Raw genomic sequence first — 26,267 nt, 5'->3', positions numbered from 1 at the left:
CAGCAACTTGCAGATTCTTGGTAAAATGCTGATAGATGGCCATGGGGATCTAATTCGCTTGTTGCCTAGCAAGCGACGGAAAGTGCCGTTCAAGGGTGACGGACTGCCTTTCTCAGCTCGGCATGGTCGCGTTGATACCAGTTCACGGGATTGCCTCGCTGGCCCTTGAGAGGACATTAGGTCTCTACAGTGGTGAGCAGCGTCAGGGATAGCGCTTCACTGCAAGTTAGCTTTTTGTTCTTGTTGACCGCATACACAGCGCTTTGAGGCTGAGATCTCAGCAGAGGCGAGCTGGCATCGCAGCAGACACAGTCAACAGAGACCCCATGGCTTCATCTGACAACGTCTCTATCTCTCTTGATACACTTTTCTGTGTCTAACTCATTCAGAAGAACGAGCTAGACCGAATTGAACGGCTTGCACACAATACACGCATGATCAAGGCCCCAGCACGATCACGACGCGTGTCGAAGAATGGTGTCCAAGCGTACTGAGATCCAGGCTGTTGAATCAATTCGCAAAGCGTTGTGTCTGTGGCTATCAAGCGCGGCAATCAACACGCAGTAGAGTGCCATGTTCGGCGCTGCTCGCCATTGCAGAGATGCAAATGACTTTCTCAAGGACGAGCGAGGCAATGCCGTCAGCTGGCAATAACGCGACCATGCCGAGCTGTGGAAGGCTGTTCGTCATCTTGAACGGGACTTTCCGTCGCTTGCTAGGCCACAAGCGAAGTAGATCTCCATGGCTATCTTTCAGCATGGTGCCAAGAATCTGCAAGTTGCCGTACGTGATGACGCCCAACAATTTACGCAGGGGTTTCCTACTGACTACAGCAGTCGCGGCACAAGAAGTGTCTGCCAGAGGCAGAGGCAGAGGCTGAGCAGCAGGAGACCGACGACGAGAACAACATGCAGGCACGACAAGCACGACGCAACACACAATTCATCGCGCCTCACCACGAGCAAAACGACGACACGCAGGCGCGACAGGCAGGTCGCAACGCACAAATCACTGCGCCAAACGATGAGCAAGACGACGACAGCGAGACGGAAACCGCACGATCACGTCGTACGATACATTCCTTCTGTTTTCGCAGGACTTGGTTCAAAATGGCCGCTACAGGGCATACGCGACCGGCCAGTGACGGTGAAAGCTCAGCTGTTTTAGGCTGCAGCGAATGGCAGGAATTACCGCGCCGCCGCTGTCGGCGAGGTGGAACACGCACGGAAGCGTAGAAAGCGTGCAAGACACCTTGCACAACAGCTGGAAGTACATAGTAAGCCTTCCTTGCTCTAGAGCTATGTATAGTCCATGCAAAGCCCTGGCTCGCCACTTGCAGCTAGCTGCGTATTAGTCACCAGCGATTGCCGGTCGTCAACCGTTGATAAACAGTTGACTACGCGTCAATCATCGCCCTTTTGTCATCAGCACCATACTCTACCGTTTGTCGCCCGCGTCAGTCTTCTGTTCATCACCGGGTTGAATCATAAGAAATGGGCTAGAACGACAGCGAGTGCGCTTGTGCTAGAGAAAGAACTGAGATAGATGTAAAGGTAGATGATAGAAGTAGGGTTAGACGATAAGTTGTAAACTAAAGACGAAGACAGCAGAAGGCTGTCCTTTGATACTTATCAGACTCGAGGGGCAATCCGACAGAGAGTGAAAGGCGAGAGAGCAGGAGCCGACTTGAAGATGTCAGGTCTGCGAGATAAAGAAGAGACGGAACAAGAGACAGCATGGTGAATGACGACGAGTAATAGTGCGAGCGGAAATGATGTAATGAGGGCTGCTGAGAGTGATGCGGAGAAGAACACGAGTTGAGCGAACGTGAGAAGCGTTGTTGAGAGACAAAGGAAGAAGAGCAAAAGCTAGCGTGGTGAGTTGCCAGAGCATGTAGTGAGGAGTTGCCATATGTAGGGTCCAAGACTTCGTCCTTGTAGTACAACAGAGCAGGAGCTAAGGCCCTGGAGAGCAATAACCAAATTGAGCAGTTGTTGGATTGATGCACACTTCATTTGGGTCGAGATCATTATTTGAAAATGTCTGTGTGTACTCCAGGTCGATATTTGGCTGTTGGGATGAGCCAGTGACAGATGCAGCCGAATCTTCAAGGGGCTCTTTGTTGAGATCAATGGGAAAGACCGACTCAATAAGTGGCACTTGCAAGACTACCTCCCTTCGAAGGGAAGCGGTACACTTCGCGGACTTGCTGTTGGGGCTTGATGTCATGCAAGGACAGAGCTTCTCCTTCTTGACTGTTCCCGGAGAGGCACTCTTACACTCGACCAAAGGATCCCAAGCCGCTTTGTGCAAAAGCCAGCCTGTCTGTGTCATTTGTGCCGCGACGAAGAGGTAATGGCATTGAATTTTCTTTGAAGCCCTGCTGATTGATTGCTTCCGGAGCTCTTCCTTGGCCCATGTCTTGAACATGTGCATGTTTACTGGGTCAACATGGTGGATTCGGTGGCCAACGAGAGTCGCTTGACATTGACATTGAAATGTTTGTTTTTGGATTTGTTCGTTGGGTGAACACAGTGCCGGTGTGCAACGTCGTTGAGCAGCGAGCACAGCGGAAAGCTCAGCGGATTGTTCAGCGGAGACAATTGTTGTGCTTACACAAACGCTGGTCTCAAGACAACTTTTGTGGCTGGTGCGTCTCGTACCGGTCTCGTGAAGAAACTTTCGGTATGCCTTTCCACGTTCCTTGCATTCCGTAGCGCATTCATCCTCGCTGATGTCGGGAAATATCTGCTTGAACTGAAGCTTCAAGCCATAGCATGTGTAGACCTTTGGCGTCTGTTTGGCTCTGGGTGCTCGAGCCTGCTTTTGTGTCTTGCTTGGACCTGCCCCATCGTCATCTCCGAGGCGCTTTTGGCCGCGGTTTGTGTTCTGCCCCGTTGTTGGTGTTCCTTTTTGCTTGCCTGCTGTGCGGCCTGGTTCTGCTGCGGGAGCTGCAGCTGGAGATGCTGCTGAGGGTGCGAAATTGCCAATGAAGAGAAGGCTGGAGTACAACAGAAAGATGAAGCACTTCATCCTTGCGGTCAATGGAGTGTGGTGAGTCTGGAGATTGCGACCACCCAGCAGCTTCCAAGGCAGCTTCCAAAAAGATGACAGTGATTTGTCTGCAAAGTGGTCTGCTTCGTTAAGTTGCTACTATGGCGTGATAATCGCATGATTCCTGTTTTATGTCGCAATTGCGGGCGAAGACCATTGAGGTGACAGTCGAGAACAAAGAGACACGCTATTCTAGCGTGGTGTGCGACATCAAATTTTATGATGACCCTGAATTGCTTCTGCGCGTGTATGCGAATGCGAGCGTTGACCAAAGAACTGCAGGTTGGTGGCTGCGAATCAAGGTGTCTTCAAACAACTACTTCAAAGCAGTGGTCGGAAGATAGCAAGAGTCATGCATTAGGTCCCTAGATCATGCCTGAAGGGGACCTTGACGCTGCTTGAGTCATGCGTAAAGTGTGACTTTCATTTCAGGATATCGGGGTTGAAGTCTCTATGTGCTTTCGAACGTGGTCACAAACAAGCTGATTGAGTAGTACTGCCTGGTCTCTTTCTTAGAGACCATGAGCCCCGATATTCCAAAACGGTAGCCGGTTCGGAATGACTGCCGCCGTCTCCCCTTTTCGGAGAAGGTCAGGTGCGTCAGGTCTTGGCAAGAAGCCTCTAGGCGAGAATGACACTAACCATCAGAGAAGGTAGTTCATCTGCCACAGTCATTTTGAAATACCTCGACGACAGCGTGCACGAATCACTACCTAGAATTTAACATTCGTCATGTGTAAGTCTAGATCAGCAGTGTCTGAGATACAAGAGCGGAACCCTTGATTTCGAGACAAGCTGATAAGTTAACGACATCATTCGCAACCATTATTCGCACATGAATGACAGCTGAGACATGTCAAGAAGGACTGAATTGGGAACAGAGGTTCATATAGAGCAAAGGACCAAGTTCGTACTCGCTGGTCGCGTGCAGCTGCTGCTGAATGAAGTTGCTCGCTGTGCTGGTTCCTTTGCGACTCCATGGCCTTTGATACACTTGGCAATTGTCGAACTGGCTCTACAATGCTCTATGTCCCAGAATCGTCGGTCTACTGCTGATCAGCCTCTGTCAGGCACTTTTTGTGCCTCGATTGCTGTTGTCATGGAAGCGTTGCTCAGGTCGTTAGACGTCATCATGTATTGCAATTGGGATTACCTTTCTGGTCTTGAGAGAGCCATAGGTCTCTACAGAGGCGAGCAGCGCCGAAGAAAGCGCTTCACTGCATGTTAGCTTTTCGTTCTTCTGGAAAAGAAGCTTTTGGTAAACAATGTTTGATTGCTGTAGCTGCCGCAATAATCGCTGTAGAAGATGCGTATGACGAGCACCTAATCAATGCTATAGCAGCATGTATTTGTCGACCATAACAATTCTATAGCTTAAGCATTATGTACGCAATGGACGAGCAGTCCAGGGAAAGTGCTTATGCTGGTAATAGGACTTGGACAGAAGTAGACGTAGATGGGAAATTGTAAACTAGGGATGAAGACAGTAGAAGACCGTTTCTTGATATCTATCAGGCTCGAGCGAGAAACTGACAGTGAAGATAAGACGACACAGCAGAGGTTGACTCGAAGATGTCAGGTCTGTGACGTAAAGAAGAGACGAAACGAGAGGCAACGTGGTGAATGTCGACGAGTGAAAAGGTAAAAAGAGATAAGATAAGGTGATGAGTGTTGTCGAAAGTGAGATGAGTAAGAGTAGGAGTGAAGACGATATGACAGGCCTGTTGAGAGACGAGAGGAAGTAGAGCACAAGCTAGCGTGGTGAGAGATCCCAGAGCATGTGGTGAGGAGATGCGGTGTGCCGGCTCCAAGGCTGCGATTATTACGCAGCAGAACAGGAGCTAAAAACGTCGAGAGCAATAGCCGGGCTGAAGGTCTTCGGGGGCAGAACTCACCTCATTCTGCTCGAGACCAGATACAAGAACGTCTGTGTGCACTCCAAGTTGGGGCTTAGCTGTTGAGATGAGCCAGTGGCAGCTGCAGCTGAATCTTCAGCGGGTTCTTTATTGAGGTCGATGGTGAAGATTGATTGAATGAGCGGCACTTGTAAGGCTACCTCTCTCTGAAGAGTAGCGGTACATATTGCGGACTTGCTCTTGGGACCTGACTTGTTGCAGGGACAACGGTCTTCTCCATGGCCTTTCTGGATCTCCCCAGATCACACTCAACTAAAGGATCCCAAAACGCTTTGTACAGGGTCCAGCCTTCTTTTTTCATGCGTTCCGCGATGAAGATGTGATGACATTTGATTTGCGATTGTAGCCTGTTACTCTCATCACTGGTCCTCTCGAATTCCTTTTTCACCCACGTCCTCACTAGGTGTCTGTATACTGGGTCAACATGGTGGATTCGGAAGGCGATGAGAGTCGCTTGACATTGACATTGAAACGTGATGCGTTCGTTGGATGGACAAATTGCCGTCGTGCAAGGTAGTGGAACCTTGAGCAGAGCGGAAAGTGCAGCGGAATGCCCAGCGGAGAGAATTGTTGTACTTACACAAACGCTCGACTGAAAACACCTATCGGAGCCGGTAGGTCTCATGTTCCCATTTCTGGTATACTCTCGGTATGCCTTTCCCTCTTTTTTGCATTCCGTAGCGCATTCATCCTCGCTGGAGCTGGCAAATATCCGAACGAACTGAAGCTTTAAGCCATAGCATGTGTAGGCCTTTGGCATTGGTGTAGCTGTGGGTACTTGAGCCTGCTTTTGCGCCTTGCTTGAACCTGCCCCATCGTCAGCTCCGATCCGTTTTGGCCGCGGTTTGTGTTCTGCCCCGTAGTTGGTGTTCCTTTTTGCTTGCCTCCTGTGCGGCCTGGTTCTGCTGCGGCTGCTGCAGCTGGAGTTGCAGCTGAGGGTGCAAATTTGCCAATGAAGAGAAGGCTGGAGTACAACAAAAAGATGAAGCACTTCATCCTTGCGGTCGATGGAGTGTGTTGGATCTAGAGTCTGCGGACATCCAGCAGCTTCCGAGAAAGTGACAGTAATTTGTCTGCAAAGTGGTCTACTCCGCTAAGTTGCAACAATTGCATGATTATCGCATGATTTTCTGTTTTATGTCGCAATTGCGGGCGAAGACTATTGAGGTGACAGTCGAGAACAAAGAGACACACTATTCTAGCGTGGTGTACGACATCAAGTTTTATGATCACCCTGAGTTTCTTTTGCACGTGTATGCGAATGCGAGCGTCGACCAAAGTACCGCAGGTCAGTTCTGCAAAAGAAGTTGTCTTCAAGCTAATGTACTACTTCGAAGCAGTGATCGGAAGATAGCAAGAGTCATGCATGAGGTTCCTACATCATGCTTGAAGGGGACCTTGGCACTGCTTGAGTTATGCCTAAAATGTTACTTTCATTTCAGGATACCGGGGCTGAAGTCTGCAGCTGACTCTGGAGAATACGCCTGCCAACTTGATCCTGGGAAATACTAGCAAGCACGATCCTCTTGACAGCGGTCACATCGCTCTTCGAGTGCAGAACTTCCAGTATAGTGTCTTGAAAGACTTCACATACGTGTCAATCTTCACCTAAGATATCCAACCTGCTCCCCTGCAGCGAGTCGACATTTTTTGGAACGGACGAAGTGGCTTAGCAAACCAGAGAGAGTTTTTGTGCGAGAGACAGGACTTGAACAGAAGTAGAGGTAGATGGTAGAAAAAAGGGTAGATGAAAAGTAGTAAGCTAAAGACGAAGACAGCAGAAAGGTTGTCTCTTATTTATATCAGGCTCGAACGAGAAACATAACAGAGGATGAATGTCGAGAGAGCAGAAGCCGACCTGGAGATGTCAGAGTTGCGAGATGAAGAAGGGATGGATCAAAAGACAACGTGGTGAATGTCGACGAGTGCGAACGCGAGAGAATAACCTGTTGAGTGGTGTCGGGAGTGAGACGAATGAGAGCGTGAGTAGAGAGAACATGATAGATGTTGTTGAAAAGCCGAAAGAAGAAGAGCATAAGCTAGCGTGTCAATTGCCAAATCATGTTGTGAGGAACTGCCGTGCGTCGATCCCAAGACTGCGTTTTTATCACTTGACAGTGAAGCTAAGGCCCTGGAGAGCAATAACCAAATTGAGCAATTGTTGGGTTAATGCACACTTCATTTGGATCGAGATCATCATTTGAGAATGTCTGTGTGTACTGCAGATTGTGATTTGGCTGTTGAGATGAGCCAGTGGCAGCTGCAGCTGAATCTTGCTCGGGCTCTTTATTGAGATCAATGCCAGTGATCGGAGGCGGCACTCGTATGGTCATCTGTGCCGCAATATCACCGGTACATTCCCCACCGTCAAGCTTCCTACCCCTATCGGTGCAAGCACAGAGATTCTCTCGTTCGATTGCTTCCGAGGAGGTACCATTGCAATTTACCAAAGGATTCCAAGCTGCAGATTGCAATTTCCAACCCGGTTTAGTCAATCGATCCGCCACAAAGATGTGATAGCGCCGGATACCTTGCAGTGATGAGTTACGCTGCTTCTCGATGTATTTAGACAGTAAGTACATGTTTGATGGTTTGACATTGCGGACTCGGAAGGCAATGAGAGTCGCCTCACAATGACATTGATATTGTTGTTTGTTGGCTAGATACAGTGACAGAGAGCAGTATTCCGTGACAAAGAGGAGTCTTGTGTTCACACAAATACTGGACTGAATACAACTCTGTGGTCCGGCATGTTTCGAACCTGTCCTTCTCAAGAAATTTCGGTATAATTGTCGCTCGCCTCCGCATGCCACATCGCATTCCTCCTGGCTGCTTCTTTCAAAGACCGAGAGGAGTTGAAGCTTCAAGCCATAGCATGTTCCCTTTGCCACAGGTGTGATTGCGCGTGCTTGAGGATTTCTTTGTTTCTTGCTTGGACCTGCCCCATCGTCATCTCCGATACGTTTCTGGCCGCGGTTCGTGTTCTGACCAATTGTTGCTGTTCCTCCTTGCCTGCCTGCTGTGCGTACTGGTTCTGCTGCGGCTGCTGGAGCTGGAGATGCGGCTGATAGCACAAATTTGCCGAACAGAAGAAGACTTGAGTACAACAGGAAGATGAAGCACTTCATCCTTGCTGTCAATGAAGTGTGTGGAGTTTAGGGTCTGCTGACATTCAGTCGCTGCCAAGAGGATAGTAGTGATTTTTCTGCAAAATCCCTTGCTTCGCCAAGTTGCAACGATGGCATTATCGCGTGATTCTCTGTTTTATGTCGCAATTGTGGGCAAAGACCATCAAGGTGGCAGTCAAGAACAACATGACACGCGGTCCTAGTGTCGTATGTGACATCGAACTTTATGAACATCCTCAGTCGTACTTGAACATGCGAACGCCGGCTATATCATCGCAAGTCTGTGACTGTACCCCTGTCTCTTGAAGCTACTAATTCAAGGCAGCGGCCGGAACACAGTAAGAGTCATGCATGAGTTTCCTAGATCATGCTTGAAGGGGACCTTGACACTGCTTGAGTCATGCGTAAAGTGTGACTTTCATTTCGGGATATCCGGGTTAAAACCTGTAGATGCTTTCGAAACAACCGTGATTGAAAAGTACTACCTAATTTCTTTCTTTCAGACTTTGCGCCCCGACACCCCAAAATGGTGGCCGCCGTCTCCCTTTTTCGAAACAGATCAGAGCGTTAGGCTTGGCAAGAAGTCTCTAGGCCAGAATAACACTGAAGGTGATTCATCCGACACAGTCATCTCGAAGCACCTAGACGACAACGTGCACGAAGCAAACCTAACCTTTTATACTCGTCTGTGTGAGTCTAGATTAGTAGCGCCGAGACGGTACACGAGCGAAAGATTCAGTCACAAGGGATGTAGTTTATACAAAGCTTGTGTTATAGAATGAGGCGATACCACTGCAGCACATTTTTACATCCAAGATTATGTAAGCCTCTGTTCTGAGCTGAATCGCATCTTTCAGATTAGAGCTACAGCATGCAAAAGTGGCAAGATGCTGGTACCGTAGTCGAATGACTTCCGTGCAGCTTATTGATCTCATCATCAGGATCTGAGAACGAAAGTCTTTGCGTGCGATTGGAGGACAGCAGATTGAGCTCTGGGATGAGAAAAGCTGGTGCCGAACATACTGGAGGGATGCCAACCCCGATAATGACAGCTTCATCAGCCAGATCATCTATAGTTTCATCATCCCCTCCTACAGCTGCTGCAGTGTCTGATATAGCTGCTGTCGCAAGAAAAAGACTTGCAAGCCCTTGGGCAATTCGGGTCAGTTGGCAAGATTCCGATAGTTGAGTAAACGCATTTTCGCTCTTAGACGATCGACGAACAATCGAGCGGTGCGATTTGCTGCCCGGTCTGGTCTCTGCATGTTATATTCAAGCATGCGCTCGTGGTAATATACCTGAAATACCTGTTCGCTTTGCGCAAATAGTTCTTGACAAAATTGCCGGAAGGCGGTTGCACCTCGTGTAGTCTATATGCTACGAGCATTACTTGGCCAGACAAGTGAAGGCTTTGCAGGGTACTTAGCTATAGACATCAGCAGATGATTTAGTGAAACAGACCAGCAACCAAATTTGTGACTGGCATTTCAGTCCAAGAAGAGGAAGTGGAAGCGGCGGCCATTTCGATCGAGAGCACGCAGCCCAAAAGAGAAGAGCGAGCGAGGGACAAACACAGCGCACCAGATACATCAAAGCAAGCACCATGTCGTCCGCAGAGGCAGGCTACCCGTATCCGCCCTCGCAACCAGCAGCACAGCCAGCGCCCAAGCGTAAGTCCTCATCCACTTTCCCTCTCCTATGTCTCCGACGCCCGGGCCTGTCAACAACGAAACCAGAAAGAACCCAACACGGGCCCTTTTAACGAGGACCCGTTTTGGGAAGGGACCACACCCCAAACAAGCAGGCGCGTGTCTTTCCCTTTTGGGCCGTCCTTCGACGAGGCCATGACTTGTTGCTTACTGTCTTCACTCACCAGCGCACAGGACGGGCTCGTCGGCCTTTGCGTGGTGTGCGTGTCCTGTTGTTATTGATGAGGTGGCAGATTGAATACAGGCAACCGGTGACGGAAGACGAGAGATTGGTGGATTATACAAGACGCTGTTGGCTAATATCCATTCTCCAGGCTCACGCGCCAGTGCAGACAACGACGACGACGATGGTGAAGGCACTGAGCGCCGCAAAATTGAAATCAAGTTCATCACAGATAAGGGTAGGAGACACATCACCTTTTCGAAGCGCAAGGCCGGTATTATGAAGAAGGTAAGCAGGACAGGTTTATTGATTCTCGCTCACCTCTAGGCGTATGAGCTTTCTGTGTTGACTGGCACACAAGTCCTCCTACTCGTTGTCTCGGAGACTGGGCTCGTCTATACGTTCACAACGCCCAAGCTACAGCCGCTCGTGACCAAGTCAGAGGGCAAGAACCGTATGCTGCTTCTGTGCATGGACACGTCAAGCTAACATCATGCAGTGATTCAGCAGTGTCTCAATGCTCAGGACGAAGAAGGTGAGGAAGGTGGTGAAGAGCAAGACGGGCAAGAAGAGGACGACGAGAGCAAGAACAGCGTCTCTGGACAATCCTCGCATCATCAACAACCTTCCCAGCAACATCATGGACAAGGCCTCTCTCCTGGTATGTCACCTGGTGGCCCTCCTCAGCACCCTGGCCATCACGGTGGTCCCTATGATCCGCGTGCGATGCCGCCTGGCCCGCATTACGGTATGCCGCCTCAGCAAGGAGGTGTTGGTCTGCGTGGTATGCCGCCTCAGGGTATGTATGGGCCCGGTGGACCGTATCATCCCATGATGCAGGGACCCGGTGGACCTCATGATGGCTATGATCATGCGCCTTACATGCAACACCCACAGTAATTCCCGCGATCCTGGGTGTCCTTCTGATGGCATGCTCGTCGTTGAGAGCGTCAGAACGGCCTTACTCACTCCATACCTCTCTCTGCTTATGCCTGCTGCTTTCTGTGCGCTTGCATCGACTGTGAGCGACTCTGTTAGTTTCGCTCTCCATTACCTTTGATTCTTTCTGCTGTCCTTCTGTGTCCTTGCTATGTCTCGAGTCTTATGCTCTTCCCTGCTCTTGTCTGCTCTTGTCTACTAGACTACTACGCACTATAGTAGTCCTGTCCAGGTCTCTGTGTGACTTTCCCCGCGTTCCTGATGACGTCTGGATCAAGAGTCAAGAGTCAAGACATCTCTACTGGCAGCCTCGACCACCAAGACGAGCACTCATGATGCAGCGAACCATCTTCTCAACAAGACTCCTCTCAAGAACCATCCGAGCAAGACCCTTCTCATGCACACCAGTATCTCTGAAAACCAGTGAGACTTCCGTCGAGGATATCCAAGCACAACAACACTCAGGTTCTCGCAAAGCACCTGAACCAACGCAAGAGACGGGAACATCGACGCAAGCGCCGCATGACGCACCAGCTTCGACACCTCCCGGTGGTCAACAATTTCCAAAACAGCCAGAGTTTGTGGGGAGTAGTGAGCCAGGACGGGATCATCCCATGGCTACGAATGAAGATGGGAGCGGTGAGATCAAGTCCAACTCACCGTTCCGTGCTGCACCGCTCGAGAAGTCTGTTGGGTGAGTGTGCATAAATCTAGCTGATGGAAGCTTGCTAATGGACTAGTGCAAAGACTGTGCCACCTGATTTGGAGGCCATTGAGCGTATGGACAAGGCAAACAAGAAGGCAAAGAAGGAGTCAAAGGGAAAGAAGGAGAAGAAGCAGTCAACGTAGAGAATATGCATGGTTACTTATACGTGTATGTACAAGGCAAAACCATTCATCATTCCTGTTCCATGGAAACACATCTAATCGTCCGATGAAGCGCCCAAGTAGAGATCCGACTTGAGGAAGATGGACTGCCAATGTTCCCAGTGCTGAACAAGTCCTTGAAGAACCACCTTGTTGCCAGGGCTACACGGCTTCTCCATGAGCTGTGGCATATCGACTTGCCACTTGCAAGCATTGCCAAGGTGATCATACCAAATCTGTTCAGCAGCATGAGCAAGAGCCTTCTTGCGCAGCCTACACCATGCTGACTGGATCTGACGCAACCAGTCCATAATGAGCGCATGCCAGTCATCACACTGACGCCTAATGAAGTCCCTGTCTGGGGAGTCCTGCATGACTTGCACGGCATCGCGAAAACCTTGATGGTTCACAGACGATGACATTGCTTTGAGGATACTCTTGGAAATGACACCCTTCTCTCGTAGTGAACGTAGCTCGATCTCGACATTCCCTGCTAGACAAGCGAAACGATCAGGCATGGCTGGACTCAGTTCGGCAGTTGAGATGATGTCTCGCGGTACTTGACACGCATGATACCAAGCATACCACAAAACGATGCAATGCGAGGTGATGTGATCAAGCAATGCATGTGAGCCAATACTCATGACGCCCATCATCTCATCCATTTGATGATCTTCTTGAACATCTGACATCTCATCAAACAAAGACCATTCGGATTCTTCACCAGGCTCGATGCTCTGCGGGGTATGTGCCGTTTCTGTGCCATCACTCCCATCCATAGTTGATTGAGCAGACTCGCTCTCACTCTCACTCTCCTCTTCACCCTGCTGATGCTTCCTCTGTACGTGTTGAACGGTTCTTGGTGCTCGCACTGACCTCCGATGGAGTGCATTGAACCGTGCCCGATCCATTGCTTGTTGTAGTAAATGTGCTCTAGATTCAGGCTGCTGCTCACGCATGCACTTGCTATACTCAAGTTGCCACTGCGGCTCCTCAACACGATGACAGCAAACGCGAACGAGATGTTTTCGATAGGTATCCAAAGATCCAAGCTGACTACCACAGACACATTGTCGGGCACCTTCTCCGTAAATCTGATTTGACGCGAGAAGAGATTTCTGGAGTAAGACAGCGCTTGACTCTGAGGTGGGTGGTGAGTGGCCTGATGCATACTTTTTTAGAGACTTTTCCTCTAGTGGCAAGTCGTTGGGTATCATAGCTTTGAGCCTTTCCAACGCATTGCCCTGACTGCTACACTCATTCCGCAGATGACTCTCAAAAGTCCCATATCGAGCAAAAGACTGCTGACAAAACGGACAAGACTTTATCCTATTCGGAGACATATATTTGCCCAGAATCGCACGACGTCCAATTTGTCGTAGATAGGCTACAGTCGTGGCGCGTGCTTCAATGCTGCGTCGACGTGTATCCTTGGAACCGGTATAGGTTGCTGCATAGCAGGCGAGCCAGGCTTCTGATTCGTGATTCAAGCCACACCAAGAGCGTCTGAGATGATCTCTTGCCTGTCCAGGGTCAGAAAACTGATGTGTGCAAAATGGACAGGCGTATGTCGGCGCTGCTCGCTTGGGCATGCAAGCTGTGCAGGAGCAGTCAGATCTCTAGCAGGAATTGAGGTGCTGTAGACAGCAATCAGCATTCATAGTACATGATCAGAGGAGCTTGACTGCAGCAGAAGAACAAAAAGAGCAAGTAGAGGGTAGCAGAGCGTAGTTTCTTGACGACTGTCACTACTGTGCTGTGGGCTTGTATGGTGGCATTCTGCTGCTGAACTCGAGCCACGTGCAGCTTTCGATCGCGATTCCAGGCGCGCAGACGACTCGAGTCAAGCACTGTCAAGGGCAACTGCGCGACCGATCTCTCAACTTCCTCAAGCTCTTGCAGCGCAGCTCAACGCCTGAGGGCCAGTCTACATAGTCGAAGCTCACTGCTGTCGCTTGTTGCAGCGCGCACTCTCTTCATTGACCATGAATGCCGCTGGAGCATCAGCTCAGCCAAGTGCTGCTAAGAAACGAAAGCCTAGCAAGAAGGCACAAGCAGCTGCAGAGTGCAAAGCAGCGGAAGATCTATCTGCACAGCTCCAGCTAGAAGCTGATGAAGAAGCTGCAAGGGCTAAAGATTACTTCACTCTTCTACCGTATGAATTGCTATCGCACATCTTCTCCTACCTGGACCCAATCTCGCTCTTCAAGCTTCAAGGTATCTCCACGTTCTTTCAAGAGCATTTGAAACGCAGCGACAGGTACATTGCCTCTTTATGAGGTCTCAACTGACCAGCAGACTCTTTGAGACGAAGTGTAAGGACATTCTAGCCCTTCAGCATGAGCTCCCAACCTACATGACACACCGAGATTTGCTTCGTCTGACTGTTGCACCAATCTGCCAATTCTGCGCTTCGGCAAGGGGAAATTCTAGGCCATACGTTCCTTACAAGTGCGGGCTGTCCATTGTATAGCTCACTGCTGACCCTAGTTACGTCGCCTGTAGGCCGTGCTTCGAGGACCGTACAATCAGTTTCCAGCAGGCAATCGCGACGGCGGAAGAGCTGACAGGGCTGGGTCCTGATTGTGTGTTGAGGTTGGTGGAGAATTGCATATATGCCTCAGATCAACCCTTCCATCGCAACATGCCGCCTAGAAATTCCAGATTCAGGGTGCAAGACGTCGAAGACTTTTGCGGCGCATTCATCGATTCCGGACGTTCCTTTGCAGCTTTCTTGGAAGATGAGAAACGGAACTTGGCAGTTGGTCTTAAGGCCAGGCGCGATATCGAAATCATATTGACCAATCGCGGCAATATCTCAACTCTTGCGCGCCAGCATTCTCTCTACGCCCGAAAGTTTTGCATCTGCCAGCGAATCTACATGATCTTCAATGTATATATCCGTGAAAGTCAGTCCATGCTGACACGCAGGAAACAAATATCGAGGAAGAGCTGGCAAAATATGTGCCAAACATGTTCGAGACCTTCTTTAGTCGTACACCGCCCTACATCTCGACGAAAGAAGATGTAAGGCTGTATAGCGACAAGCTAAAGACTCGACTTGAGTCTGAACGGAGAATTGCCAAGAAGCAACGACAGTGTAATGCGGCCATCAATTTCATCAACGAGCTGGTAAGTCGTCTCAACGGCAGGAATTTGCTAACACTATCAGAACCCAGCTGCCATTGAAGTCTACAAAGCCTATCTCGACGTGCAGCCTGCAGCGTCCGACGACCGTGTCTTGAACAAAGTCTACTTCAAGCAGGAAAAGACATCTATTTGCGTTGCTGCCTACTTGCGCTACTTCATCAATGAGTACGCTGCCTCCTCCCATGTAGAGCATGTGAAAATGGGCGAAATTATCCACAAGTGCACGTTCCGAAAACTCGACATTGTGCCAGACAGTTATGCCCATAATTTGCAGGTACGCCAAGCTCTTATGTCTTGCTCGATTTTGCTAATGGCGTCTAGATACGTTGCAGGTCAGGCAACTGTAACGATAAATTCGTGGCACTGCGCTCCATTTCGGACATTATCGATCACATTCACCGTGAACACCTTGAATTCACGAATCTCGATCTGGTCGCTTTGGTGGATCCAAATACTGCGGTTGTACGAGTCCTTCCAGATACTGGTGCACCCAAGACAAATGCTTCCGCGAGCCGTCATGCGGGAGGCACAGCATCGTCAGCGAGTGCTGCCATTACCGTGTAGGAAGGACTAATTGCCTAAGAATGTACGTCGGTATGAAATATCACGCCTTCTCGCGTTATCTGTCTGCTATAGCGATTTTAACAAATTATAGTCCTTAAAGCCTCGTGCGACGCAACCGCCTCAATCAGAGTCGGGTCCTACATCAGCTGCGGTAGGCGGCCGTACGGCATGCGGAGCAATTTCAGTATCGTACTCCTCACGCAGCCGCTGCAAACGCTTCTGCAGTCTCGATGCGTTGTACTTGAGATGCACTTCCATATCGAGACAGAGATCCTGCCAGTGAATCCAATGTACAGTTAAGCACTGTAAGATGGTCCGCTGCACTGTCGCCGTGCGCGACAGTAGAGATTGTGTGTCGCCAGCCCACTGGTAGGTGCGATGAGCAACGGCATCTCTCCATCGTTGCTGCGCAGAGTGCTCCACAATGATTGTAGCAATGGCAAGCATGGTCTTCTGAACTGCCTCAACCCAATCCATAACTGTTTGAACTGTTCCACGCAAACTTTCCTCGATCCAGTAGATACCGCCTCTCGGGAGCCTGCTGAGTGCCGCCGTGAAACGAGCGTCTCTGTTCCACTTCTCTTGCATGTCCGCTACTTGCTCTGAGGTAAATTGGCCAGTACGTAGGACCTCATCCACATTTTCTGCAACAACTTCTTTGATGGAGTCAAAGGGTCGCAGTAGGCAGAGTTCTGCAGTCGATTGGACACCCTGCACGATATCTTGGACAAGATGCCAGGCGTACCAGAAGAAGATGTTTGTTGATAGCAGCAAGTCGACAAAAGGCATATGGGCGCTCAAGATACTATCCACCACACATTCGGCCTGCATATCTTCTGATGGCTGCGTTGACGGTACCACATTGCCATCTTCCTCTTGATGCCGCGGCTCGACTTTGGCAACTCGATTAAGATTAGGCGACTCACTAGTGGTGGGTCGTGCATGGTCCTCAGAATCGGCTTTTTGTCTCTTCTTCTTCAATGCCATCTGTGTCGTCGAAGGGTAGTCTTCGATTCCAAAGACTGGGGTCCGTAGATCCGGTGATGGTTGTAAGCTCGTGCGAGTGTAATAATAGGCATAGGCAGGATGCTTTTTGAGCTCAGGGTCCACCGGGAATGGCATTTCTCCCGCTTCTTGCATTCTCTTCAAAAGTCTTTGGATAAAAGAAACCATGAGAGACTTGTAACGAGACGGTGGTTGTTTGATATTGACCAGATTCAATGACAAGAACCACGGCATCGACTTGACATGAAGGTATTCTTTGTGACGTAAGTGGTTTCTCATGTGCTCCCCATTACGCAGAAATCCCATGCATATCTGACACTGTAACATACCAAAGGTGTCTTTCCCGCTGTCTGGGTCCACGACGCTATGTTGTGCACGAACATGCTCTCGTGCTTCCAGTATCTCTGCAGAATCTAGCAGCGGTCTACAGCGCCCGTAGAATTCGAGCCACTCGGGAAGCCAGCAGAATCGCTGACAAACTCCCTCTATATGTGCTTTGGCGCTCCAAGCTTCTCGGCAATTTTGCAAACAGAAAGGGCAGACCATGGGCTCTTCATTTGAGTTTATCATAATAGCTAGATAGTGTCGCCAGAGCTTAAGTTCGTGAGAGCTTATGAGGAGGTATCAAAGGCCGTTCTAGCTCATCAAGTGTTGACGCTGTTGCTCCATCTTTTTGTGGGAGCTGAACTTTCGCGAATCCCACGTGTCGCAGCGACCACGACAACCATTCAAAGTTAGCTGCTCCAACTTTGACTGCTGCTCAAAAGCTATTGTATGCGATGCTATAAGGTGCTTTGGCTCGAGAGCTATGCGAGGGTCTCGCAGAGCTTGCTTCGATAGTGCCGAGGGCTGTGTGACTGGTGGGTGTGGCGCTATTGATTGACCTGTTCTGCTGGGGACAACCATACTATTCTTACCACTGGCTAGCATGTCTCCTCGAGTCTTGCTGGCATTTTGATCTCAAGTATCTGGACTTGTGTATCACTGGTACTGTTCTGAGGACCTCCTGACAGTGCAGCTAGCAACAACATCGGTTCTCCGAGCATGAAGCCAACCCCTTTTAACACGCTATCCCAGGTTCAAATCAGCTTCAGAGTCGCTCAACCCTTGAGTGATTTACTGGCCTTACGTTCCAGTGGCATTGACTTTTTGGACGGTTCTCTCAGGTGCTTTGAGGGCTGGATCACTGGTGTTCTTCTCGTCCCTGATTCGTGTTTGTGCGTTTGGCCTCTCTGTCCACCACCTCTCGAGCAGCTGAAGCTTTTTTGCTGGGTAAAGACGGCTCTGTGGCTTGTATGTGATTGACATGACCTTGGGTAGATCATAGAAGTGTATCGCTGCAGGGGTAAGATGCAGAAGAGGGTAGATGCAGAAGAAAGAGACGCTCAGCTTAATCGGCTCCAACAGCTCTGCCTGCTGAATCACGGCGCTTGCATAGCATATGCCTTCACAGAGATTGAGATGTACTCTTTATTGCAGCTTCAATGGCTATGCCTGCTCTCTGGCCCATAGTGAGATCTTTTGTATCACTGCCGCCATAAGTTCGCACAAGTGCCAATATATCCGCTCGATGAATCAATGCTACATATGACATTATGATTACCCTGTTTGCTACAGTCTGCCTTTACATACAAATCCCTCATTTGGAATCTTGGTCTCAAACCTACTCTGAACTTCAACATGCACAAAACCCCGACCCTTCGTTTCGTCCAAGTCGACTTAATCAGGGTATCTGATAAGCCGTCCAAAGCTACTGCTGCACGAGTGCTGAAAAGCATATCTAGGTCTCGTCGCTCGCGTAGTTGTAGTGCAGAGTCCGTTAAATCATGCTGCCATTTTGCTCGTTGTGGTGTGGTTGATTACGACATTCGAAATCAGGGGTAAATTTTTAGCTCCAATACTGCCCACTCAACTCGACGCCTTCCGCCCGTTGCTGGTGACCAGACAATGTTTGCATGACCATCTTTCCGATATGGTGCGCATGAAAACAGTCGATACCGAAAGCTTCTTCCGATGTCCATTTTGCCGGACTGAACGTAAAGGTCAAGTGTCTTGTCGAATGCACCTCAAGCGCATTTGCTACCGTTTCGCTCCATACGGTACATGGCTAGATGCCTACAAAGATCTTTTGAATGTGAGTGAGCCCGAGCGCAGTATCTTAGCCAAGAAGGCTCAGCAAGACACGACGGCCGCGCACGATTTGCGACGACAGATAGACAATCACGCCTCACAAGCACCTGATCCTACAGAAGCAGCAGAGTCCAGCGCAATTCATGCTGCAGACCAGAAGCGAAGATTGTCAATGTCATCACGTATCACGCGCTCAATGCATCGAGACTTGCCGGGCTGCGTCTTTTGCTTCGGACACTTCGAAACGCTCGAGCAATATCGAGAGCATCTATGCCTTGCCGAATCGGGTCACTACCGCGACAAGTCATGGTGCCTACAGTTTGTCTCTACGTATGAGAATCAAGATGTGGCGGTCAGAGAGCTAAAGTTGGCTTATCAATGCTTGGATAAGTATCCGCAGAAGAAGCCTGCATGCAAAGTCAAGGCTGTTGAAGCATGCAGGGACGGGGACGGAGACACGGAGGACATGGAAGCGACAAAAATGGAGGCAGGAACTGGCGAGTGCAGCCTAGCACGGAACAACCGGCCCACCGCCGTCTTTGTCCCTTTGAGACTTCAGGCAACGTCCACAGTACTTTCGGGTGCAAGCTCGCTGATCAGCAAGAAGAGTAACAGCGCAGTCGGCGAGGACTCGGCATCCATCGTCAGCAACACGTCTGGCACATCAGAGACTCGTGACGGGCATGGCCTTTTCCCGACATCGTTAGAAGAAGAGTGCTCGAGTCGAGAGCCTTCTATAGTTCAGCAAAACGGGACAAGAACTGGACAACCAGAGATACGAGGCTTGCTGGGTGCATCGTTCGGATTTGCACCCAGAAATGACCTTTGTGCCCCTGAAGACTTTGCTCTGTCACGTCCAGTCTTTGATGGGTGATGGTAGAATGCGTATCTGGAATATTTCGTTACTATCATCAGTCGTGCATAGTTATACTCTATACTTCGCGTGTATCGCTCAAAGTTCTTCTTCGTCAATCTTGGTCATGCGCTCGATGGACAAGGGCGCAATGTCGTTGGCATAAGAATCGGCAAGTGTGTCGAATATTGCATCAAGCTTCTCCTCTGAGGTATTCACGAAATGGGACAACTCAACGAACAGCGGCCGCCAATGACTGTAATGTGCTGTGAGACACTTAACGATTGTCAGTTGCGAACCTTCTGACTGCTGGAAGAGTGAAGTGCCGTCTGCATGCCATCGATATTCTCTGTCGTCTTGAATCGAACGCCATGTCTGCTCAGCTGCATGCTGTACAATGCGATTGCCAAGCTTGATCCAGGTGTCTTGAATCCTCTGAATCCAGCCAAGGAGCAATGTGGACCACATTCCAAGCTGTTGCCGCATATATCGACGCGGTAGATCCTGCCCGCCTTCATTATCGGGATGGGATGCCTTGCCATCACAAGTCTCTCCAGCTGCCTTCATAGCTTCGTAAGCTGCGTCAAATTGCTCATCGCCTCCCCAACAATCCGTCATCTCTTGCAAATCATCCAGCCCGATCTGACCATCCGCATGTGTTCGTTCGAGTGCTTCTTGAACTGCCGAAACAACGCCATCAAATGGTCTCAGCATAACAAGCTCAGCCGTTACTTGCACTTGAAAGGGCAAGCGACTGGCAATCAGCCATACGTACCAAATCAGAATCGTTTTTGATAAGACACAGTCCATGAACGACTTGTTCGGTGTGTCAGTCTCTTCTGTCTGTGGAAATTGAGCAAAGTATGATTGTTGCTGATGGATGGTAGGAATAGGCTCTGGGGGAGGTGAAGAGACATGTTCCCTGAGTGGCTCCCAGGCGCTAGATGCAACATAGACTGCTTTCGCTGGCCTTGATTGAGCTTCGATTGTCATTTGAGGATTCGAAAGCTTGCCCTTGATCTTGTCCTTGCTCTTCGACGCTACAGCAGTTTCCTCTGCCTCTTCAGAATCACTACTTGATGATTTCTCTGCACGTTGGCGCGCCTCCTTACTCGCCCATGACGCAGCAGCGGCAATTTTGCGTAACATAGTCCTCAAGCGTGCGTCTGCTTGCCTCGGCTCATACAAGGAATGCAGCGCTTTGCGAAACCGCTTGGTCTTGTATTGGTCTGCGTGCATTTTGACGAGGTGATTTCTCGCACCCATGAAGCTGTTTGAAGCCTCATTACAGAAAGGACAAACATGCTCCGTCTCCCCTCTTTCTTGAACCCATTGTGCTTGATCACTTGGATGCGATGCTTCTCCAGCTTGGTTGTTGGCCAAACGCAAAGCACGAATGCGTTTGATGCATTCGGCTTGGTGGCCTGCAGCAATCGCATCTGCCTGAGCCGAAGTATAGGAGCGAGTGACATTTGTAAGCCAATGTTTCGATTCAGCATGCTTCCAGCAGTAGAGGATGAGATGCTTGCGCAAGTTTCTGGTTGTTGAGAAATGGGCGCAACAGAAGGGACATTCAATAGCAGAAGGACGCCTGGGAGTCGTCATTTAGCAGAGCCGTGTATAGACTAGCAGAGAGCTGATGACCTGGCGCATACCTTGGCGCTGAGCTAACAGCAGGTTTGAGATCTTCGAGCTATTTCAAGCCTGCTGGCAGTTGTTGTTGTGTGTCTTAAACATTGTCGCATGGCTGAATTTTCGTACACATGGACAGGATCGAGACCAGGCAAGGGTTCGCTCATTTTCTGGCTCATCTAGTCTGCAGGGATGCGGTCCATATGGGTGAGCTTTGCTATCCCTATGATCTATTCAACAGCGGCTTCAACGGGTAGCGGCGCTACTTCTAGAGCATACACGACACGCAGCCGAAGCATCTCCCGTTCAATTTCCAGTTCACCTTGATTGAGAAACAGCTGCAACGAACAGTAGACAGGTAGCCAGAATGCCCAGTGTGTTCCAAGACATTGTATCACAGTGACTTGATATGCTTCATTTTCGTTGAAGAGTGATACGGCATCTCGTGGCCATGTGTACTCTCGCTGGCCACTTGCATCGCGCCAGATTTGATCAGCTGCATGATCCAGGACTTCCTTGTTGATGTAGGACCAGGCCTTTTCGACATTGAGAATCCATGCCATGACCAATTCGTGCCAGCACTCAAATTGATCGTCAATGTACTGACGAAGCCTGCCTTCTTGTACTGCCGTTTCCATTTTTTCATACGCCTCGCAAAATCGATCATCCTGCTCAAACGTCAGGCGAATCTGTTCAAGATGTCCTTCAGGAAGGGCGCCCTCGTCGTGAAAGATAGACAGGCGTGAGCGGATCTGCACAGCAAGGGACTCGAGGTCGTTGAGAAGGACAAGCTCAGCCGTCACTTGCACGTTCTGCACATTCTCCAATGCAATCCACCAAGCAATCCATGCTAAGATTGTCTCTGAGAGGACATTGTCCAAAAGAGATTTGGCGTATATCCCATCTGCCTTCATGCGGACGACGTTAGCGACATTTTTCGAACACCGCCAAGGCTCAATATGCTTGCCAAGACGTTTCTTGATGGTCCGGACAAAAGAGATGTAGCTCACAGGCGCACCGCTTGACATCTTGTTTGGAAATGTCGAAAAGATCTCTTTGCGCCAGTCCGCTTGTTCATAGTACTCATACTCGACTTCGTTCAAGTGCTCGCGGTATGCAAGTTGGGAAGGTATAGTGAGGCCGCAGTACAAACATCGTCGAGCTCTTTCAGCATTCTGTTGTGAGGATTCTGGGTATTCGTCATCCGTTGATCCAGCAGACAGCTCGAGATCATCGTATTCTGCGTTCATGGGAACGCTCTGCCATGGCATCGGTTTGGACAAGTCGACACTTTGAGGGAATGATCCAGTCTCGCGCAATTCTTTTTCATGCTTCAGTGCCACCTGCCGAAGTGCTCGCTCAGCCGCATCCGAGTACGGTGTCTTGATGGACGATCGAAAGACCTTGAGCCAGTCGTCATCAGCGCAATGTCGCCAACAGACATGCGTCAGGTGGTAACGGAAATGCCTGTGAAGTTTGAATCGCCTTTGGCAGAAGGGACATAGAAGACGACGGTCCGATCCCATCGTTCAGCAGCCCTGATGCGGCTCGTCACGGGGCCATGTAGAAGTTTCTCTTTTGTTTGTGGTCGTCAACTTGGTCGTGTGGTTCTGTCGATAAAAGGTCGAGATGGACTTGAGCAACGGTCTAGTCTACGACCGTCTATTTAGGAGGCATTCTACTTAGAGCTCTATTAGACCCATGCTAAGGAAGCCTGGCAGCGTGATGACTTCAAGATGTACTACGCTTGGAGCGATACGTAACTTCAAGTGCTTTAGCACGCTTGAAGCGTTCTTCCTCTCGATCCATCGTCAAGTCCATGTCCAAAAATAAAGGCTGCCAAAAGGCCCAGTGTTTTCGAAGCTCAGCAACACGCTGAGGGGTCGTCACTGCTCGATCCTTGTACCATGACTGATGTTCAACATGCGTGGTAACCATTGATGCGAAATGCTGCCATGACGCTTGCAATCCTCGCAGCCAGGCGAGCAAGACTCCACGATATACTTTGATGTCCTTCTGAATGCATTCCTTGAGGGCATCGGACGCGCCTGCCATTTGCAGCTTGAGTGCTGCTGACATGCGCTTGAAGGCTGATTTGAAGCGAGGGTCTGACTTCCACAAGTCTCGCATAAGCTTGAGATCCTCTCCTGGAATACAGCCCGCTTCGCTTGTATTCTGTATGGCTTCTTCAATCTTGACAAGCATGTTTGCAAATGGAGGAGGCTTATTGTTGAGCTTGCAGGTCGAGCGTATTGATCGAGGCACTTCACTGACAAGGTACCAAACGTACCAAGCGACAATGGATTGAGACAGCACGCAATCGAGCATATTCATCCACGGCGCAGTCGCAACAACAGGCGAAGCCGATTCTGACGCTTTTTGCTTGTCCGCGAGCGCTTGCTCCTTCTGCTTGATCCAAATCTTCTCAAGGTTGGTCGGTAGACGGAGAATAGCGAAGCCCGGCATGTACATTTTAGCCATTTCCTCAATGAAGATGCGCGACTTGAAGTGCTTTGCTTCCTCGTAATGCAGATGATTGCGATAAATGTTTTTGGTTGAAAAAACACGCTTGCAGAATATACAGGATGCAATTTGCAGTTCCAAGGCCAAGGCTGGATCAGTCTCTTGCTCCAACGTAAAGCTGGCTTCTGCCTCCATCTCCTTGGCTTTGCGCTTTCTGATAGCTGCTTGAGCTGCTAGCGTCATACCCTCAGTCATACTGGACAAATTGCGTGCAGTCATCGCTGCAATGCCTTCAACGCCTTGAGCAGCCAAAAAGGCATCTTGCGCTTGAAAACGTTTTGCTATAGCTTGTTGAGCGACTTTGACCCGGTAGTCTGCACTCTCGGCAGCATAGGTCGTCTTGAGAGCAGCCACCCAGATGGGAGACTTGTAATGGCGCCAGCATGTCAGCTTGAGATGCTTTTGCAGGCCTTGATCAGATCTTGTCACAGCTTTGCAGAGTGGGCATTGCTCTTCGCCTGGAGCTAGCGCAGCTCCTATTTTCTTGATGGAGGGCGGCATGAAGACAGCAATGTGATCAGACTTGAAGCAGCCTTCAGATCTGGCCTCAACGCCTTGGGCGTACTAGCACTCTGAAGCTAAAGCCTAAAGATGTGTTGTCTGGAGACGAAGTGTCAAATTTGTGATTTGCATCGCCAGGCTGGCAGGCTCGAGGTGTCCAGTGTCCACGCATATAGCCATTGTCTGTCTAAGGACAAATACAACTAGGATAAGGCCTGGTCATCATGACGGCTGGCTACACGCATACAAATACGCTACGTGCAGAGCTAGCTTTGGCACCACAATTTTGTCCAGCACTCAGCATTGCCCGGCTCTATCCACGCTGTAGCTAACGTATTGAGCCATATTTCGTTGCCTGCTTCTAGCTCACAGATGGGCTTGGCAGCGGCCTGCATCTGCTTAGTCTATACGCGCTGCCTCTAGATCCAGTTGGCCGTGGATCTGAAATCCCGCGCTGATCTTCTTCTTGCGACTTCCGCGCGGTCCGGAGAGTGGAGAAGAGGCGACGACGTAACCTGGGGAAAGGCCATAAGAAGAGGGCCAGCTGCAGCTCTGATCATTCTCATACCATCTCTAGCAGAAGCTTCTCAATCATCTTCTACACAATCCAGACTACGCAATGATTATCGACCAGAAGATCCTTGCACGCCTTCCGGCCATCAGCAGAACCTTGTTCGAAGCCAAGCAGAGCAAGAAGCTCAGCTTTGAGCAACTTGGCTCCAAGATGGGCCGTAACGAGGTTTGGGTCGCAAGCTTATTCTATGGTCAGGCGAAGCCTGCAGCTGAGGACATCAAATCCCTTTCGGAAGCATTGGACATCAAGAAGGAATTGCTGGAGGAAAGCATTGGCGATGGCTACTTCCCAAACAAATGTGACCTATTGGAGATGCCACCGCGGGACCCGGTGCATTATCGACTCGTGGAGATGGTGTTGGCATATGCTCCTGCATTCAAAAGTATCATCAATGAAAAGTTTGGCGATGGTATCATGTCTGCCATTGCCTACGATGCAAAGATTGAGAAGGAGACCGTTGACGGGGCTGACTGGGTCAAGATCACGCAGCGTGGCAAGTTCCTGCCATACAAGAGGTTCTGAGTTGATGGGTGGATGCATACGTTTTTGTAGAACTTACGTTTGGCAGAGCATACACACTGATGAGACATAGGCGAGCATATACAGATTTATCATAACAGTACACCTCTGCAGACATGTCGAGAAGCCAACCTAAAGTTCCTTATAGTCTGCCCAATCGATGAATTGACCAGAAAGCCTGTGATCCGCACGCAAGACCAGTTCTGAAAGAACTGCAGCGACAGTATCTGCATCAAGCAACTCCCCATCGCTGTGGAGCTTCGTAAACTTTTTGTGCTGGTCAGGATTCATGGCTGACTGATGCTGCTCTCTGATGGCACGTTGCATGTCTGTTGCAACGACACCAGGTCGAACGGCCAGTGTTGTGATGTCTGGCTCCTCGACGCCCAAATCTTGAGCAAGATGATTCAGTGCTGCTTTAGCACAACCATACGCAGACCAGCCTTGATAGGATCCTGTAGCTGCACCAGAAGAAATGAGCAGGATCTTGGGCTTCTCCGCAGCGTTTCCAGACCTCAAATGCGGCAGCATAACTGGCAGAGCTGAAACAATGCTAAAGAGATTTGTTTGAAAGCACTGAGCCCAATCTGCTGCATCTGCCTGATCGAGTTTTGTCACGGGATCAAGCACGCCTGCATTGAAGATGATGCCAGTCAGAGCAAGATCCCATGCTAAGCTTGCAACTCCGATAGCTTGCTTGTATACGTCCGCATCAGAGACATCGCCCTGAATGACCTGCAAGCGGCCTTCAACCTTCCGCTTGAGTGTATCAAGTGAGCTTGTTGACCTCGAGATTGTCACGACATGGTGACCTTGATCGAGCAATTGTTTCACAGTGGCATATCCGAGGCCTTTTGATGCACCTGTGATGAGGATAGCTTGCTTCTCGGCCATTGTAGCTAAGTTTGCACCTGATGTGTAGATGTAGATTCGCGAGCAGATCAGTGGACGCACCAAATTTGAAACGCGACGAGGTGAATCGAATGAACACGTAGCTACCACACCTCACCCACGCCTGGCCTCGTCACTTGGCAGCAGAT

General features: G+C 49.8%; 17 protein-coding genes across 17 annotated transcripts; 8 read left to right on the top strand and 9 right to left on the bottom strand.

Moving 5' to 3' along the window:
• Positions 1–810: 810 nt before the first annotated feature.
• BCR37DRAFT_377727 (uncharacterized protein) lies at positions 811–1,244 on the top strand. The gene has a single exon (XM_040868892.1). The coding sequence runs from the start codon at positions 909–911 to the stop codon at positions 1,233–1,235; it is 327 nt and encodes a 108-aa protein (XP_040726679.1). The 5' UTR covers positions 811–908; the 3' UTR covers positions 1,236–1,244.
• Positions 1,245–1,571: 327 nt separating this feature from the next.
• On the bottom strand, positions 1,572–3,123 carry BCR37DRAFT_377726 (uncharacterized protein). The gene has a single exon (XM_040868891.1). It carries the CDS (start codon positions 3,031–3,033, stop codon positions 1,957–1,959), a length of 1,077 nt encoding a protein of 358 aa, XP_040726678.1. The 5' UTR covers positions 3,034–3,123; the 3' UTR covers positions 1,572–1,956.
• A 104-nt stretch (positions 3,124–3,227) lies between these two features.
• On the bottom strand, positions 3,228–3,825 carry BCR37DRAFT_377725 (uncharacterized protein). The gene is made up of 2 exons (XM_040868890.1): positions 3,703–3,825; positions 3,228–3,664 (listed from the first exon to the last, which is right to left on the bottom strand). Exons 1-2 carry the CDS (start codon positions 3,727–3,729, stop codon positions 3,506–3,508), a joined length of 186 nt encoding a protein of 61 aa, XP_040726677.1. The 5' UTR covers positions 3,730–3,825; the 3' UTR covers positions 3,228–3,505.
• On the top strand, positions 3,743–4,375 carry BCR37DRAFT_377723 (uncharacterized protein). Its single transcript, XM_040868889.1, has one exon. It carries the CDS (start codon positions 4,082–4,084, stop codon positions 4,280–4,282), a length of 201 nt encoding a protein of 66 aa, XP_040726676.1. The 5' UTR covers positions 3,743–4,081; the 3' UTR covers positions 4,283–4,375.
• Positions 4,376–4,476: 101 nt separating this feature from the next.
• Positions 4,477–5,304, bottom strand: BCR37DRAFT_377722 (uncharacterized protein). The gene is made up of 2 exons (XM_040868888.1): positions 5,224–5,304; positions 4,477–5,203 (listed from the first exon to the last, which is right to left on the bottom strand). The coding sequence occupies exons 1-2, from the start codon at positions 5,269–5,271 to the stop codon at positions 4,946–4,948; spliced, it is 306 nt and encodes a 101-aa protein (XP_040726675.1). The 5' UTR covers positions 5,272–5,304; the 3' UTR covers positions 4,477–4,945.
• A 1,473-nt stretch (positions 5,305–6,777) lies between these two features.
• BCR37DRAFT_377721 (uncharacterized protein) lies at positions 6,778–8,149 on the bottom strand. Its single transcript, XM_040868887.1, has one exon. It carries the CDS (start codon positions 8,096–8,098, stop codon positions 7,094–7,096), a length of 1,005 nt encoding a protein of 334 aa, XP_040726674.1. The 5' UTR covers positions 8,099–8,149; the 3' UTR covers positions 6,778–7,093.
• A 180-nt stretch (positions 8,150–8,329) lies between these two features.
• BCR37DRAFT_377720 (uncharacterized protein) lies at positions 8,330–9,371 on the top strand (the record flags this gene model as incomplete). The annotated part of the gene is made up of 2 exons (XM_040868886.1): positions 8,330–8,377; positions 8,420–9,371. A coding segment is annotated over exon 2 (430 nt), but the record flags the coding sequence as incomplete, so codon positions are not given.
• Positions 9,372–10,171: 800 nt separating this feature from the next.
• On the top strand, positions 10,172–10,498 carry BCR37DRAFT_333907 (uncharacterized protein; the record flags this gene model as incomplete). Its single annotated transcript, XM_040867121.1, has 3 exons — positions 10,172–10,258; positions 10,298–10,424; positions 10,470–10,498. Coding segments are annotated over 3 exons (243 nt in total), but the record flags the coding sequence as incomplete, so codon positions are not given.
• Positions 10,499–11,023: 525 nt separating this feature from the next.
• BCR37DRAFT_254008 (uncharacterized protein) lies at positions 11,024–11,795 on the top strand. The gene is made up of 2 exons (XM_040866653.1): positions 11,024–11,603; positions 11,650–11,795. The coding sequence occupies exons 1-2, from the start codon at positions 11,242–11,244 to the stop codon at positions 11,756–11,758; spliced, it is 471 nt and encodes a 156-aa protein (XP_040726671.1). The 5' UTR covers positions 11,024–11,241; the 3' UTR covers positions 11,759–11,795.
• A 1,815-nt stretch (positions 11,796–13,610) lies between these two features.
• BCR37DRAFT_253978 (uncharacterized protein) lies at positions 13,611–15,045 on the top strand. The gene is made up of 4 exons (XM_040866652.1): positions 13,611–14,036; positions 14,075–14,227; positions 14,267–14,669; positions 14,708–15,045. Exons 1-4 carry the CDS (start codon positions 13,762–13,764, stop codon positions 14,963–14,965), a joined length of 1,089 nt encoding a protein of 362 aa, XP_040726670.1. The 5' UTR covers positions 13,611–13,761; the 3' UTR covers positions 14,966–15,045.
• A 254-nt stretch (positions 15,046–15,299) lies between these two features.
• BCR37DRAFT_377714 (uncharacterized protein) lies at positions 15,300–17,149 on the bottom strand. The gene has a single exon (XM_040868885.1). The coding sequence runs from the start codon at positions 17,063–17,065 to the stop codon at positions 15,611–15,613; it is 1,455 nt and encodes a 484-aa protein (XP_040726669.1). The 5' UTR covers positions 17,066–17,149; the 3' UTR covers positions 15,300–15,610.
• Positions 17,150–18,090: 941 nt separating this feature from the next.
• BCR37DRAFT_386247 (uncharacterized protein) lies at positions 18,091–19,365 on the top strand (the record flags this gene model as incomplete). The annotated part of the gene is made up of 3 exons (XM_040870423.1): positions 18,091–18,223; positions 18,280–19,268; positions 19,333–19,365. 3 exons carry the CDS (start codon positions 18,091–18,093, stop codon positions 19,363–19,365), a joined length of 1,155 nt encoding a protein of 384 aa, XP_040726668.1.
• Positions 19,366–19,450: 85 nt separating this feature from the next.
• On the bottom strand, positions 19,451–21,230 carry BCR37DRAFT_377712 (uncharacterized protein). The gene has a single exon (XM_040868884.1). The coding sequence runs from the start codon at positions 21,081–21,083 to the stop codon at positions 19,578–19,580; it is 1,506 nt and encodes a 501-aa protein (XP_040726667.1). The 5' UTR covers positions 21,084–21,230; the 3' UTR covers positions 19,451–19,577.
• A 110-nt stretch (positions 21,231–21,340) lies between these two features.
• Positions 21,341–22,636, bottom strand: BCR37DRAFT_386245 (uncharacterized protein; the record flags this gene model as incomplete). Its single annotated transcript, XM_040870422.1, has 1 exon — positions 21,341–22,636. The coding sequence occupies one exon, from the start codon at positions 22,634–22,636 to the stop codon at positions 21,341–21,343; it is 1,296 nt and encodes a 431-aa protein (XP_040726666.1).
• A 97-nt stretch (positions 22,637–22,733) lies between these two features.
• BCR37DRAFT_253779 (uncharacterized protein) lies at positions 22,734–24,444 on the bottom strand. The gene has a single exon (XM_040866649.1). It carries the CDS (start codon positions 24,132–24,134, stop codon positions 22,842–22,844), a length of 1,293 nt encoding a protein of 430 aa, XP_040726665.1. The 5' UTR covers positions 24,135–24,444; the 3' UTR covers positions 22,734–22,841.
• Positions 24,291–25,360, top strand: BCR37DRAFT_377710 (cyanate hydratase). Its single transcript, XM_040868883.1, has one exon. The coding sequence runs from the start codon at positions 24,754–24,756 to the stop codon at positions 25,228–25,230; it is 477 nt and encodes a 158-aa protein (XP_040726664.1). The 5' UTR covers positions 24,291–24,753; the 3' UTR covers positions 25,231–25,360.
• BCR37DRAFT_409536 (uncharacterized protein) lies at positions 25,360–26,121 on the bottom strand (the record flags this gene model as incomplete). Its single annotated transcript, XM_040872155.1, has 1 exon — positions 25,360–26,121. The coding sequence occupies one exon, from the start codon at positions 26,119–26,121 to the stop codon at positions 25,360–25,362; it is 762 nt and encodes a 253-aa protein (XP_040726663.1).
• Positions 26,122–26,267: the final 146 nt, after the last annotated feature.

The sequence above is a fragment of the Protomyces lactucae-debilis genome (genome assembly GCF_002105105.1).
Source record: "Protomyces lactucae-debilis strain 12-1054 chromosome Unknown BCR37scaffold_5, whole genome shotgun sequence".
In the NCBI taxonomy this organism is placed as follows: Eukaryota; Fungi; Ascomycota; class Taphrinomycetes; order Taphrinales; family Protomycetaceae; genus Protomyces; species Protomyces lactucae-debilis.
The sequence above is the reverse complement of the archived record's forward strand: the minus strand, read 5'-3'. Positions and strand labels throughout refer to the sequence as shown.